At 39.9% G+C, this 14,575-nt stretch overlaps 1 protein-coding gene across 2 annotated transcripts in view; it reads left to right on the top strand.

Moving 5' to 3' along the window:
- The window catches only part of LOC131135492 (neuropilin-2-like), a 109,547-nt gene that overhangs the window by 66,776 nt on the left and 28,196 nt on the right, over window positions 1-14,575 (top strand). For both annotated transcript variants that reach the window (XM_058081458.1, XM_058081459.1), the window contains exons 9-12: window positions 111-286; window positions 544-717; window positions 2,431-2,575; window positions 14,013-14,087. In XM_058081458.1, the coding sequence (XP_057937441.1) occupies window positions 111-286; window positions 544-717; window positions 2,431-2,575; window positions 14,013-14,087 (570 nt within the window). The remainder of the gene's footprint in view (window positions 1-110; window positions 287-543; window positions 718-2,430; window positions 2,576-14,012; window positions 14,088-14,575) is intronic.

Below are 14,575 nucleotides of genomic sequence, written 5' to 3'. Positions count from 1 at the left end.
CCATGGCCTTTCTCTTTTGAATGGTCCACATGTTTGTTATGTTGTGCTTTCAGTGTACCAAAACAAATGATGATGTGATGTGATTTATTTGTCTGTGAATCTTTTTTCAGATGCTCCCTGCTCAGAGTTGCAAGGCATGCTGTCTGGACTTCTTCCTGACTCGCAGATCTCAGCATCCTCCATGAGGGATATCCACGGCTCCATGGGCGCAGCAAGGCTGGTTGCCAGTCGGTCAGGCTGGTTTCCCAACCCAACACAGCCCGTAGCTGGAGAGGAATGGCTGCAGGTACTTTATTGTATCCATATGGCTTCTATTCTCCAAATGCTGACATGACCAGTTAATACACTGTCAATGCAAGCTGTTAATATCATTGAAACGATTTCATCCTGACTAAATGAAAGAGGATAAATGGATTGTGACTCCACATATGAGGGACCATACAACAGCTTTGTGTGTTAACCAACAGACCGTTGCCATGAAGAGCCTGTTTTTTGTAGAACAGAAACCGAGCAAATGGTTATAATTGTGTGTATATGTTGCAGGTGGACCTTGGTGTGCCCAAAATGGTGCGTGGAATCATCACCCAGGGTGCAAGAGGGCTGGAGGGCAGCACCAGTGCTGAGAACAGAGCGTTTGTCAGGAAGTACAAACTGGCTCACAGTTTGACTGGCAAGGACTGGACATTCATCACGGACAGTAAGACAGGGTTTGCAAAGGTAAATGTCTCGTCAATTCTTTGTCATAAAGGAACACAACTGCATTGGATTTGATTGTACAAATTCTTTCTACTTATTCTACTACAGTGTTCCATTGTTTATCGTGGGGGATTGGTTCCCAAAATATGCCGCAATAAGTGAAATCCGCAAAGTAGCCAACTTAATTTCTTTACAATAAATTACATGTTTTAACGCTATGAAACCTCTCACAATACACTTTATACACTTTTTTCAGACAGGCATTAACATTTTCCCACATTTCTCTCTTGTTTAAACACTCAAAAGTGACAAAGGGGTGAAGTGGAGTTGCACTTGCCTTCAACATGATTATACAACAACCTCTACAGGTAGCAGTAGTAAATACAATAACAAGACACATAGAACGGAGCACCGACAGGTTGCCCTAATACACAACAAAGACGCAGAACACAATGCACATCCATAGAAGTTGGTCTTCGGTTGACCAATTTATACACTGGAAATTAGGGTCATTAGGTATAATTTAGGTGGAAATCCAACTTGCACCAAAACTCAATTTATATCACTTTCTTGGAATCGAACATATTCCTAACCAGAGGACCACCTGTACTATGAAAAATGACCTAGACACAGGTTGCAAAAAATGTTTTTGGTCTTCATAACAATATAGCTAAGGCTAAGGTGACGTGACTTCATGCTGTTAGAAAATATTCAACCACATTAATCTGTGATTCAAGGAAGCTGCAAACCGCCATCTGGCCATTTCTCTCCTAGACAACTTTCTATCAAACCCCTCTGCTTTTCTTTCATTAATAAGTCCGTCTTTCCTCCAGCCATGTCATTCTTGGAAAAATATATATATTACAGCATTAATTCTGATAATTATTCAATTTAATCACCATGCTCCACATTCTGTCTGGTCCTCTGTGAGTCTTCTGTACTCTTCGTCTCCCTGCTTTTGTCTGTCTTTCATCCTCCCGTTCACTCATCCCCGATTTCTCTCTCAGGGGTGTAATTAAAAATTGTCTTTCCTGCATCACCACTCAACACTGCTGGCAGCTGAAGGCGCTGGGAGACGGGGGCCTTTAAACTCCCCTCTCCTCAATGAGAATGTCTTTAAGAGCTGTAATAGTACAACTGAGTGTCTGCTGTTTTTTCTCATCTGCCTGTCTTTGGAAATGGGCAACCTGGGAATCCTTTGTACGTTTTTTTTTATATTTTTATTTGAATTCTTGGAGTTTAATGCATGAAGTTTATATTACAGTTTCCAAACCTTACATTTTGTGTAGTGTTGGACTGTTGGATTGATTGTTATTGTTATTTTGACGGCACATGTCGCACTGTTCTGGGAATCAATACTGTCCTTCAGACTCACATGACTGTTGGACTACAGCTGCTATATTTTGTTATTTGTTTTATTTGACAGCTATACATGTAAAGGCCAAAATAGCTGCAAATCTAAAGATGAGCTCTTTGATGGCAAATAACAGAAGGATCTTAATGTAACAGCTGACAGTCAAACAAGCAGCTGTCTTCAACGAAGGCAGATTTTCTTCTTGACTCTTTGCCACATAGCAGCAGACGTGTTTATCCACATTTCCTTTCCACAAATGCAAATGAAAGAAAAAAATAAAACCCAAATAATACCGTAACTCATCATTATGATTAGATTCCCTACAGACGCACACACACACCTTTATTAAACAAAGTTCTGTTATTCCTTCTTTTTGTCAGATTTTGGAGGGCAACAGCCACTATGATATGCCGGAGGTACGTCGGTTTGATGAGTTAATCACTCAGTACATCCGAGTTTTTCCAGAGAGGTGGTCTCCTGCTGGGATTGGCATGAGGATGGAGGTCCTCGGTTGCGACCTGCCAGGTATGAACCCACACTTTGTCAGACACACCCTCACGCCATATGAGCTTTGCTTAACCTGAGGCATTGATGGACATCTTGTCATGTCATTGCCAACGATCAACGAGCATATCATGTCCGCTTGTAATTGCTACCAAAGTTTCCTTAATCTTCTTTACATCTCTTTACATCTGCTGTATGTTGGTGAGCAATTGCGATCGCTGTTTGTGTGTTATTGTTTATTTTCCAATGTGTGTATTTGCTTTGAATGGTGTGCCATCTTGCCATATTAAGCATGTCTATGGGTATGTGATTATCTTTGCTTTTACTTTCTGCACATGAGATCACGGGTGAGGTTGATCCTCCTTCTCTATAGGCATTTGCAACATGTCTGGACAGGGATTAACATGTCTAGGTCATGGTGCTTCTACCAGTAGTGGCCATCTGTGTAGGTCTACTGTATTATCCTGATCTTTTTGTTTAGTACAGTCATAGCACGCCCCCCCCATACTTCCAATTTTGCAACTTCACTCAATAGACTTTAGCTATTTTGTGGTTGAATGCGGCTTAGTATTGGTGATATTTAAGCAAATTTTAGGCATATTTCTAAATAAGCATTTTCAGGCCACATGGATAGAAATCCAAATATGAGGCATTCAGAAGACACATTCAAAAACGTTGTGATGATGTGGAGTATTCTACACTGGTTGCTCAGTGTCAGTAATATTACTGTAATGTTCAGCGAGACACCCAAGTACTACACTTGATTGCCAAAACAACAGGCTTTTATTGCAGATTTGAAAATAATCCCTAAAACAACTTAACCCATGCCAAAGTAAAACTCAACTCAGAACCCCCAGCGTCACTTAAATGGCTTATTTTTCTTATGTCTTTTTCTTATGTCTACTATATTGGATAATACCGGTGTAATATATGTATAGGGCTCTAATAATATTAAAAGATTGTAAACAGGTTTTCTATGCTATCTATATTTTCTATGAAAATATCCCATTTACGATCAGTCCTGGGTCTCACCTTAGTGACGATAAGCGGCATAGACAATGGATGGATGGCTGTTCCTTTTATAAATAAGCAATGTTACTTTGCGGAATTTGCAGTGTTGCTTTTGCCGTTTTTTGTGGGCTATTGACTGCAAATATTTTGTCAGTATGTAGTTCAGTTCACTTCAGTTCAGTTTTGTCAGGGAGATTTGGGGACACCATTTTCATTAATGCTATGCACTGCTGATGAATGAAATTGGAAATTGGACTTTTACTGTCTGTACTAATAATTGGTCACTTTTACAGTCGGCACTTAGAATAACAAATATGTTTTAATTTCACTTGAGAAGACCGCCTGTAACACATCAATAAATTGAGTCTGTGTCGCTTTGTATCTACAGCATGTGTGTGCAATATTGGAGCCACTGAGCCAATACCAAGACAACACATTCGCTCACACTATACAGTATTTACAAGGAGTCAATGTCTGTCACCTTTACTACAAGCTGTACTACAAATCTAGAGTATGCAGATATATGGTGTGTGTAGTCATCTCTGCTGCCACAGACAAGCATATTGATAAAAGCAATATTGTGCTGTATGTTGGTTGCAAAGGGCACATTAAAAATGCAACCGTGGGGCTCGCCCCCCTTTCATCATCATGGCCCACTGCATGTTACGGCTGCAGTCATATTGTGACATGTGACAGGTGAAGGAAACCAGTGGACGTGAAGTAGACTGTTGGCTTTAACGGATGGCACAGGGAGCGACCTGAAGGGAGCCATATATCCTAAATGTGTCAGGACTAGCCAGCAGCCTGCTTGTGATGGAAAGAGAAGGGACATCCATCTGCTTTTAACACTTCATTTAAGTTTTGTACTTGAAAATCTACAATGCATTGCTACAAAACATTACCGTAGTTATTTAGGAAGACAAATCTGCATATTGAAGTTGTAGACTTTATCTTTCTGTCGTGTGGCACGCTGAAAATGGAGTATAAATAATTTATGGTGACAAAACATCAGCTTATGACCTTAAATGAATATGACTTCAACAAAATGTGTGTGTAATGGCCATTATGTATTCCAATATATCCAACATGTAATTGAAACAACCATGCGGTCTAAAACTGCTGAATAATTAATAAAACCAATGTTTTTCCGGCATAGCCTTGCGACTTGTACGCTACATGGACAAACACGCTGTTAATGAATCAATCAATCATACGATGGTAGCAATAAACTGGAGAAGGACGCCTCTGTTTCAGCATGACTGTGTCCTAGTCCATGAAACAAGGCCCACAAAGGCGAGGTGTGGAATCGCCACAAATTCCCACCGACTTAAATATTGCACAAAATCCTTCCAGATGAGTGGAAGCAAAGTAACTTCATATTTTCTCCCAGTTTCACTTCCTGTAGGACTAGTATAGATTTATACCATGACATGTTCGCTGCTGACATTACGACCACTGCACAGATCGACCTCTTGACTATTGCAGTTGGTTTTCTGAGTTTCAGAGTCTGCTTGCCAGATGTTTGCCTTCTGGTTTTGATCACTGCGTTGGACAATTCATTTTCACATTGACGTCAAAGAAACGGCTTCTGTTCCAATCCTAAATACAACAAAACAACCATACGCTGACATCATTCAACCCTTTCACGCAGCAACGTGTGGTTTGACTTTTCCAGTTTTACTCTACTTGTCTTAAAGTTACAGTAGTTTCAGAGACTGGGATTAGCTAGCTACCAGTCCAGAGTGAAGACAGCTGGGATAGGCTCCAGCATGCCCGCAACCTTCCTGAGGATAAGTGGTACAGAAAATGGATGGATAATTGATACTCCCATAAAAACGCCTGTTTTTGCGACATTGTTGCCTTCAAGGATCACCAAGGATTACCTGTAACATAGCGTATTTATAAACTGTTTACTAGGAAAAAAATACAAATGTTTTTGACTGAAATCTCTGACTGTGCGAGGATCCACTGTTATAACAGCCCACTTGTTTGACTAGTGTGGGGTCCACTATATATTTGTCCCTCGTTTATCACGGTTCCAGACCCAATCATAATAAGTGAATTTCTGCAAAGCAGGATTCAATATTAGTAAACGGAATATTTTTGTAGGTAGAGAATAGTAAAACATGTTTTTACCATTATTATAGTCCTATAGACATGAAATAACACCGTTGTAGTCACATTTATATTCATATTACTAAATATAGTAGCCATGATAAGACATACTAACTCACACGTTAGCATTGGGAAAGTTACCATAGTATCTCAAAAGTAATTTGTACAATAGCCAGACAACAGCCTATCACATCCTCACTATGATTTTTGTCACTTGATTGATTTACAGGGCAGCCAGTCTGACATGCATCTAGATACAGTACATGTAGTACACGTAATACGTACACGTACATCTGTTAAATAAAATCTTTGTTTGCACTTCATTGCACTTTAAGCACAGCAAGCTACCAAGCTAACTTGTGTGCCTTCAATTTATTCTTAACTTAAGGAAGGGTTTGAAATTGAGTGGGGAAGAAGGACAAAATAAGAAGCCAAAAATGTGCCACCATGCCAAACTGTCCATGCAGTGCAAGTTAAGGTAATGTAATGTCAGGCAATGTCCCATCATAAAACTGACGCCTAACGATCAAAATACTACAGTACGTGTAACTAGTTTTTCAAGATTGTTTGATAATAATAGGCCACAACCAACCCCAACTCTGCGATCATTTATTAGTTAATTCATTTTTTTAACCACTATAGTGTGAAGTAGCGATGTTTGACTATGTGGCAAGTTACGACGGTTGTGCTATAATCATACCAGTAAACTTGACAAATACAAATCTCAGAAGATAATGCTTCTTTTTCCTGTTTTTGTGCTCATTTGTGTATGTCTTTGCAACAGCGGATGAAATATTCAGCAGAGTGCATCAACTTCAGTCCGCTGAGCACAGCTGATTCCACACAGAGCTGCCACCAGCAAATAAAAACACATATTCAAGTCAAGTCTAGAAATTAGAAAAAGGATATGCTGTCAAACAATACTTATTACGGGATGCTCAAACCACAGTCCTTGTTGTTGCTATGTTTGCGGTGCATGCCTGAGCTTGTAAAACTGAAGATCTAAACTGTATGGTTGCCACATCCAGCTGCTGGCACCATAAGAATCAGCGCCAACGTCATGATGCTGAACTATCTTCAGTTCAGAGCTGTTACAAAGTTTGCCACACACCACGTTTCACATTCATTTATTGTCTTGGCTTCTTTGTCTGCACACGTATGTGGAAGTTAATTACATGTCAAAACTCCAGGGAGAGTCCCGGAGCAAACATAATTGTTGCTTATTACTTCTTGAACTCAAGCCCGTTGCACCCACGGGCGTATGCAGTCGTTTGAAGAACCGTGGACAGACTGGAAGTAGTTTATTTACTGTGTACTTCTTTCCTGTTGATATAAATAACAGATAGACCTAGCCCCCTTCAAATGTTTTGCATCTACAGAAGAACAATATTTTACATCTTTTTTCCCCACTGTGTTGTATTTTTCAATGAAGCGTCCTGACTTGGCCTCAGGGCAAGACAATTTCTGCCTCTGAAACATTCTCAGCAGCCAACCACAATCAAGGAATACGGAGTTATGCCAATCTGGATTCTTAGTGAAGCTGGAAAATGGAGTTGTTGTTTTACCAAAACTCACTGTAGAATGTTACTTTTGCGGGAATCATTATGCTCATTCGCGCTCGCTTTTCAGGGAGCGTGTAATGTATAGGAATAGGACTATAGCAAGCTGACAGATTTGTTAATGATTTACATGTTCTCACTAGCTAAATGCTGGCTAAATATCTGCATGGCTTTCCCTCTGTGCCTTGTTGACAGTCTGCTCGCTAAACAGTATATGGATACTGTATATGGATGCTACCTGTTTTTGTTCTTGTTCATGCTTATGCTATTGTTTTGGACTGAAAGCTGCAGTGTGATGGGGAGGGCTCTTCAGGGATATACGTAACAGTGAGACAAAAGGCTTCGCACAGCTTTGTGTTTGTCAGCCATTCCAGCTCTTTCTATTTCTGATCCTCACTTAGCACACAATAACCGCTGCAAGCAGTATGTTAATAAGCTACATGTTAATAAGTTACAACAAATTGACTACTGACTCTATTTGGAACACAGAATGATACACAATGTACAAAAGCCACTTGGTCATTATATTTACAGGAAGTGACAACAGAAGAAAATCTGCACTTGGTTCCCCACTTTGCAATTAAAACAACTTTCACTTTGAAAAGTTGAGAGAAGATTTCGGAATGTTTGTAAAGTCAAATACTGTAGAATATATCCAAAAATAGCGCAATCAAGTCCATGATAGGCTCTAAGCAAGAAAGAAATAATATATAACATATTTAAAGCTCGAAATGGAGTGGGAAGAAGTACAACTTATTCAAACGTATTAAATCCCACCCTGTCATGTGGGAGGACCTGGTTTAGGTGCTCAGAGGTCAGAGGTCAGATGGTCAGATCCAACCAAACTAAAACTGACAAATTGTTTTTGGTTTGGATGTGGAGGTTGTTTTTTTTTTTTTTTTTTTTTTCGTTTTTGCAACTTCCATTTTGTATGCAGTTTTTGTATGATTTAGTTTTCATCTCACATTTTCTGCCTCGGTTTTCATACATTGTGTTAGTTTTCATACAAAATTGAATGAATCCAAGTAGTTTGTTTGCTCTATTCTGTAAAGCACGCAACATGGTGCTGTCAGCCTGTCCGTGCACGCATCTTGAGTTCGACTGCTTAATAACCTGTCACAGGACCAAAGAAAGTTTCAAGTGCCAGCAGTTTGATTAACAAGGTGAGAAAGAAGGTGAGAAATCCAGTTTGCCAGAATGGACTGTACGGGACAACGCATCAACAATAAATTCTATCCATTTTTACAATAATTTTTCCATTTTTCTGCAACTATTTGGATTATCAGGACATACTCAGTTCATGAGATACATGAGATTGGGTCTACAAGAACAAAACATTGCTTTTAAGAATATAAAAATATATTGCAATCTGCTAATTTAATTTCTGCTATGTTACAGTCGTCTGCACTCTGAGACATACACTGTATAGTAGATACCTTTATCATTTCATTGGTGTTCTGGTCAAAATTGAAAAATAGCTATGTGTGTGTGTGTGTGTGTGTGTGTGTGTGTGTGTGTGTGTGTGTGTGTGTGTGTGTGTGTGTGTGGGTGGGTGTGTGGGTGTGTGTCCACAATAGCAGATTGCTTTCACATGTGAGGCATGGCTCCATCCCAGATTTGTTCATTTGATTGGTAAAATGTGTCCAGAACACCCACACTAAATCTCTCTCCTGTTCCTTACTACATCACTTAAAGAGATTTTGAAACCTAGAACTCTAATGGATGATGGTCAAGATATAACAGGGCAGCATTATCAAAAATGTAAATAAACTGCCAAGTGCTGCATATAGACTGCAGATTCCATTCATTCCTAAGTTAAAGATAAGAGCGCTGTATACCAACAGGTATAAACACACGGGAAGGAATGGAAACTAATGCCCGTGTAGGACGTGGAGTCTGGAAATGTGTGTGGCTTCACCCGCTCCATCTCACAGTCCTTTCCTACCTTCCCTCTCCATCACAAGGCTGTAATCACTCCCTTCTCTGCCAAGGCTCCTGTAACACCCCACCACACACAGACTCACACTCACTCACACCTTGCCTTCACTCCTGACCTCATTACTCGTGCGTACTCCTTGCCCTCTCCTCTTCACGCTACTGTACAGAGCCATCTGTCTCTTAAATGTGGAAACCTTGTCCTTTAAACTTTTCCCTCCACAAACAAAATCGAGTAGTTCAAATGTAAAACACAGTTCAATAGTCATTCTGAAACATTGCAGACATTGGCCTCTCTTTCATTGCCACTGATCTTAGTATCAGGGGACTGGTGAAACTCGTATCCCAACTAATTTGTTCAGACTTACAATACTTGTACGAATGCAAGCATCCTTTTTTTTTATTTGAACACTATTTAAAATGAACAGGCAACGGTTTATTTCAAGACATAATGTTATAAAACAGATCTGCTTTGTTTGTGTCAAGCGTGTGATATTGTGTTGATTGGACACCACATGACTTTTAGAATAATTAACATCAGAATGTTTTATTCACATGGAGTAATTTGGCCCGATAACTATAACATACAGCAGTTTCTTGCTTGCATATGGTGTTTATTAGAAGCAAAACAGACGGCGTTCGAGGCGCTTCCCGTGATGCTGGTGGACACAGACAGTAACGTTTGTTATTGCTCCTGTATTTGGTCTGTGCAGCAGAGGTTGTGTGTGTATTTTCCAAACAGCACATCAATTATGACTTTCATTGCAAAACATTTTGCAAGATGCAATTCCAGTTGATATCAGAGTCACTCAATAAAACTGTGCTATTTATGTCACGGTTTTGAGTCATTTGGTTATTTTTTTGTTGTTTTTTTTAGTTTCCAATCACCTATAACTAACAATTTCAAAACATACATAGAATAGTGTGAGGAGAATGTGTCTTATGAAATAGATAATAGATGCGTCTTGCCATGCAAATGACTAATGACAAACTAATATATCTTAGAAAGTAGTGTCTCTGCCTTGAAAGTTTTATAATTGAAGCCATGTCCTCATTGCGGCTATAAAAGCTTCTTTGTCAGTGGCATATTTAGTGTAATGGTTTTTGCAACACTTAGACTCATTTCCTCTGCATTTGACTATGGATCACTGTGGTTGTTCACCATTCACTGCCAGAAGCATCTTTTTTTATCTTCATTATGAGCCACACACTTTAGGCAACAATTACTATTCATGCACAATGGGTTGAAGAGCAATTTAGCATCAGTAGTTCCCCTGATTTTTTGCATCATCTCAATTTTCGTAACACTTAATAATGGTTTGCACAAAACGTCATACTTTTTACTAGACATTAAACGTGCCGAGCCAGTTTCCCACAGTTTTATCTAATCTTCCTGCCTCCTGATGAGTCATTATTCGTCTAAAACTTTAAGCTACATTATATTTGGTGCATACCAAGTCACAAGCCTATACATGTAAACAAAAGGTTTAGACTGCTAGTGAATCTTTAAATTGAGGAAATCCCCATGACAGGAACCATGTCACTAAGAAAGTATTCAGTTTTCTTGCTTTTGTCACATACACACACACATATACAGTATATACACATATATAGAATGGGTAGTCATTATTTAGGCAGACAGAAGTGGATTTATACCCAGAGCTCTTTCCATAATTGAACAGTTTTCGTCTCTGTTTCTGCTTAGTCAGCAGCTTTACAATGAGCCTTGAGCTGTGTGTGTGTGTGTGTGTGTGGTTGTGAGAACCAACACCTTCTGTTTCTTTAAGTGCTTTTAAGAAGACTGTGCCTTATTATCGTCCAAAAGGATCCCCTTCTAGGATAATTGTGTTAAAATAAAGACAATATTCACAGTAATTGACGTTAGATAATGTCTAACCAGACAGCAGGGTAGGGTAAGGAGGACAAGGAAAGCATTGACAAACATAGATTGGCAGGTAGGAGGCCCGACCAAAGAAAAGAGAGTTGCCAAACGCTGTGTGTGGTCATTAATTTGGAAAGTAGCGCTGAGCAACATGAATGGTTCTGTCTTCATATCTGTCTGCCCTTCTCTCTGCTCACTTCCTCTTTCTTTCCCCTCCACACGGGGGGCTAATTACAGAGGTAAAGGGCACCAAATTAAAAGAGCTTAATGTCAGCTGCTGGGAGCTACTTATCCTGTGTTAATATCTGATCCTGCGTGTGTAAGTCAGTTAGTACGGGTACTGCACTGGTGTCCAAACTCTGGCGCACTTTCTACATAAAAACTATGAATAAAGGGGGCAAATTAATTTTTAACCTCACTTAGCTTTTACCTTGACTAAATACAAAGGTCCACTCAAACACAACCTTTGTGTTTTTTGCTGTGAGTTATTTCTTGAATTCAAACGTGTTTCTCACCTTCCTTATCTAAAGTCTTATCTAAACTTGCAACTTTCTTTGGCTCCATTGTGGATTGTTTAGCAGCCGTGATCAGAGGAAAAGCAGGAATGTGTGACGTTAGTTAGCACGTTAGTCAATGGCTGATGACATCATTGACTGGCGACAGAGCTGACTTCCGGTTCTGGTTTCCCTTTTGTTAGCATGCTAATAGGCTGCTAACAATCAGAATGGCCTTTACTAAAGGAATAAAACAATAAAAATGAATTGCAAACACAGTTGGACTAACACATTGTATTAATAACCCCAACCAAAACAGGCGCAAACTGTAGGCTAATCAGGAAAGAACCGCCAAATTTTGCTGTGACTTTTGTCTTTAACCAAAAAACATGCTAACCAGGGCGTACCCTAATCAAGGTTCCGATGCATTATTCTTAGCTATTACACTATTTTGCTTTGTCACCTATAAAGCTAAGATGTCAATGTGTTGTTGGGATAGCTAAGCATATGTATATTATATTGTACTGTGTACAATACTGTGTATTGTGTACTGTGTATGTATGTACTGGTTTCAGCATAGTTCCCCTCTTACCCCCGCTCCTGTCAATGTTCTCGAAGGGGGTTTACTGTATGCGTATGTTTATGTGTACGATTATATGTCTCGTCTTTGCTGTATCTGACTTGTTCATATTAAAAATAATAATCATTTACAGTTTAAAGAATATAAATGAGTGAACATGGTAGGTAGTGAATGCGGAACCACGACTAGGCGGGGATCTTGGTTGAAACAAGGCTAACTTTGCAAGAATGCAAACTGCGCTGCATGGTTCTAACAAGACCCAATACTAAGTGCCCGCTTTTACATAACAATCTTGAATGCTTCCATTTTGTAAACAACAGTGTAACTATGTACACACACACACACACACACACACACACACAAGAAGAATGTTTTTTGCAAAAGCGCTGGTGACCTGAAGGCTATTAGCAAATGTAAGCAGAGGTTGAACATTCACACGAAGGATACACAAACAAATCCTCATGCGAGTGGTTTAGACTTGCAGTGCAAACAAAGACTAAATCCACAGTCCGCTCTGACTTTTCGAGCTGATGTGTCCAGCTGATGTGGGACCACGGGAGACAGTAAGATAGACACTAAAAGAGCATACGAATGATGCTTATAAACAACCGATAATTCCTTAGAGAGCACAAAGAAGTGTTTTACACGCAGTGAAGATGTGTCTGTGTGTATGGTTGAGTGTTCGTAGAAAGGTTTTTTCAGATGGAGATGGGAGTTTTGCACAGAAAAAAGAGCTCTTGAGTGAAAGACCGAAGAGACTTGGTGAAAGGAACCAGATAAACACATGTCAACACTTACAGGACTGTGAAAGAGGGAGCCGGTTATACCTTCAGTGGTGTTTAAAGAAGAAACAATGGAAAACTGATTATCACAGCCAGAAGGTCTTTTAATGACAAACCACACAGCTGATGTGTTTGTGTTTGCACCACTCTTTGATTTATCATACACAAGCTGACACCAAGGTCGCTGGGAGTACAGCATCTATCACTGTGTGTGTGCGTGGTTAGTCCGAACCGCAGCCCTACAGTAACAGACAGCAGTGACTAGTGCAGCAAAAAACACTCAATCTTTGTCAGACAGTTGTGTTGTATTTCTTTACAAAGTACAGAATACTGGCGCAGTACGGTGGAACCTTGGTTAGCAGAATTAATCCGTTCAAGAAGGCCGGACTCAAACTGAAACGTACTCTAACCTTGTTTAGCAAATGCCCCAGTTAGTGTGTTTTTCAGTAAACATCAACATTTTACACCAAAGTTTTGCCTCATACATACAATATGGGGGCGTGTTATTAATACACTGCACGAGACCAACTGTGGTCTTAATGTATTTTTATCAAATATCGACTCTGTAGTTCTCGCCGCTCGGCATCTCTGTGTGGAGTTTGCATGTTCTCCCTGTGCATGCGTGGGTTTCTCCAGGTACTCCAGTTTCCTCCCCATTTCCAAAAACATGCTAGGTTCATTGGCCACTCCAAATTGTCTATATGTGCCCTGTGATTGGCTGGCCACCAGTCCAGGGTGTACCCCGCCTCTCGCCCAAAGACAGCTGGGATAGGCTCCAGCATGCCCGCGACCCTCGTGGTTGGATGGATGGACGCTGTAGTTATTTGCTAACAAAGTCACCCACAAGTCTCAAAAATGTTAACACAAAACATGTTTGTTTACAAAGTTTACATAGTTTTACATGCAGAAAACAATGTAAAATGCATATTAATGATGACTGTAAAAGATGGACACAGACACCACCTTTGCGGTTTGAGGGGTTCTATTTCATCACCTTCTTTCTCATTCTTGTGGGTTTTGCAGCCGTGGTCAATAAGAATAGTAAAGAATATTGTGCTGTTACTGTTTTATTTAATTGTATTTTCTTTTCTTTCCTATAGAAATGACCACTGTACCTGACACAGCGACCCCGACTCTGCCAAGGGTGGAGCAATCTACCACAGTAATGAGACCTGGTAAAAAACACATCCACCTCCACACACACACAAACACACACACACGCCTCTCTACATTCACACACATACACTTTTAAGTCTTAAGGTCAAGCTGATGATGTCATTGTACACCACTGGGTCTGTGGGCTTTGAACTCTGTTGGAATCAAAAAGTCCCAGATGAAGCTCTGTGTGTCCCACAATCTGCTCTCTCTCTCTCACACACACACACACACACACACACACACACACACACACACACACACACACACACACACACGTTATGAATATGATATGATACACACACATGTGGCCATGCTGGAAACTGTCGTTTAATAACATTTAATAACATTTAATATCAGGTAACTTTCCTTCATATTCCCTTCATTGTCCTCTTTCTCACTCCTCATTTTAGTGAAATAGTCATATTATGAATTATGAATTGATTAAAAAGTTGTAAGATTCTCTGTGAGCACTAAATGTGTATGAAACAGCAGGAGTTTTATTAAC

The sequence above is a fragment of the Doryrhamphus excisus genome, chromosome 9 (genome assembly GCF_030265055.1).
Source record: "Doryrhamphus excisus isolate RoL2022-K1 chromosome 9, RoL_Dexc_1.0, whole genome shotgun sequence".
In the NCBI taxonomy this organism is placed as follows: domain Eukaryota; kingdom Metazoa; phylum Chordata; class Actinopteri; order Syngnathiformes; family Syngnathidae; genus Doryrhamphus; species Doryrhamphus excisus.
Note: the sequence above shows the minus strand (reverse complement) of the source record. Positions and strands in the feature narration are given on the sequence as shown.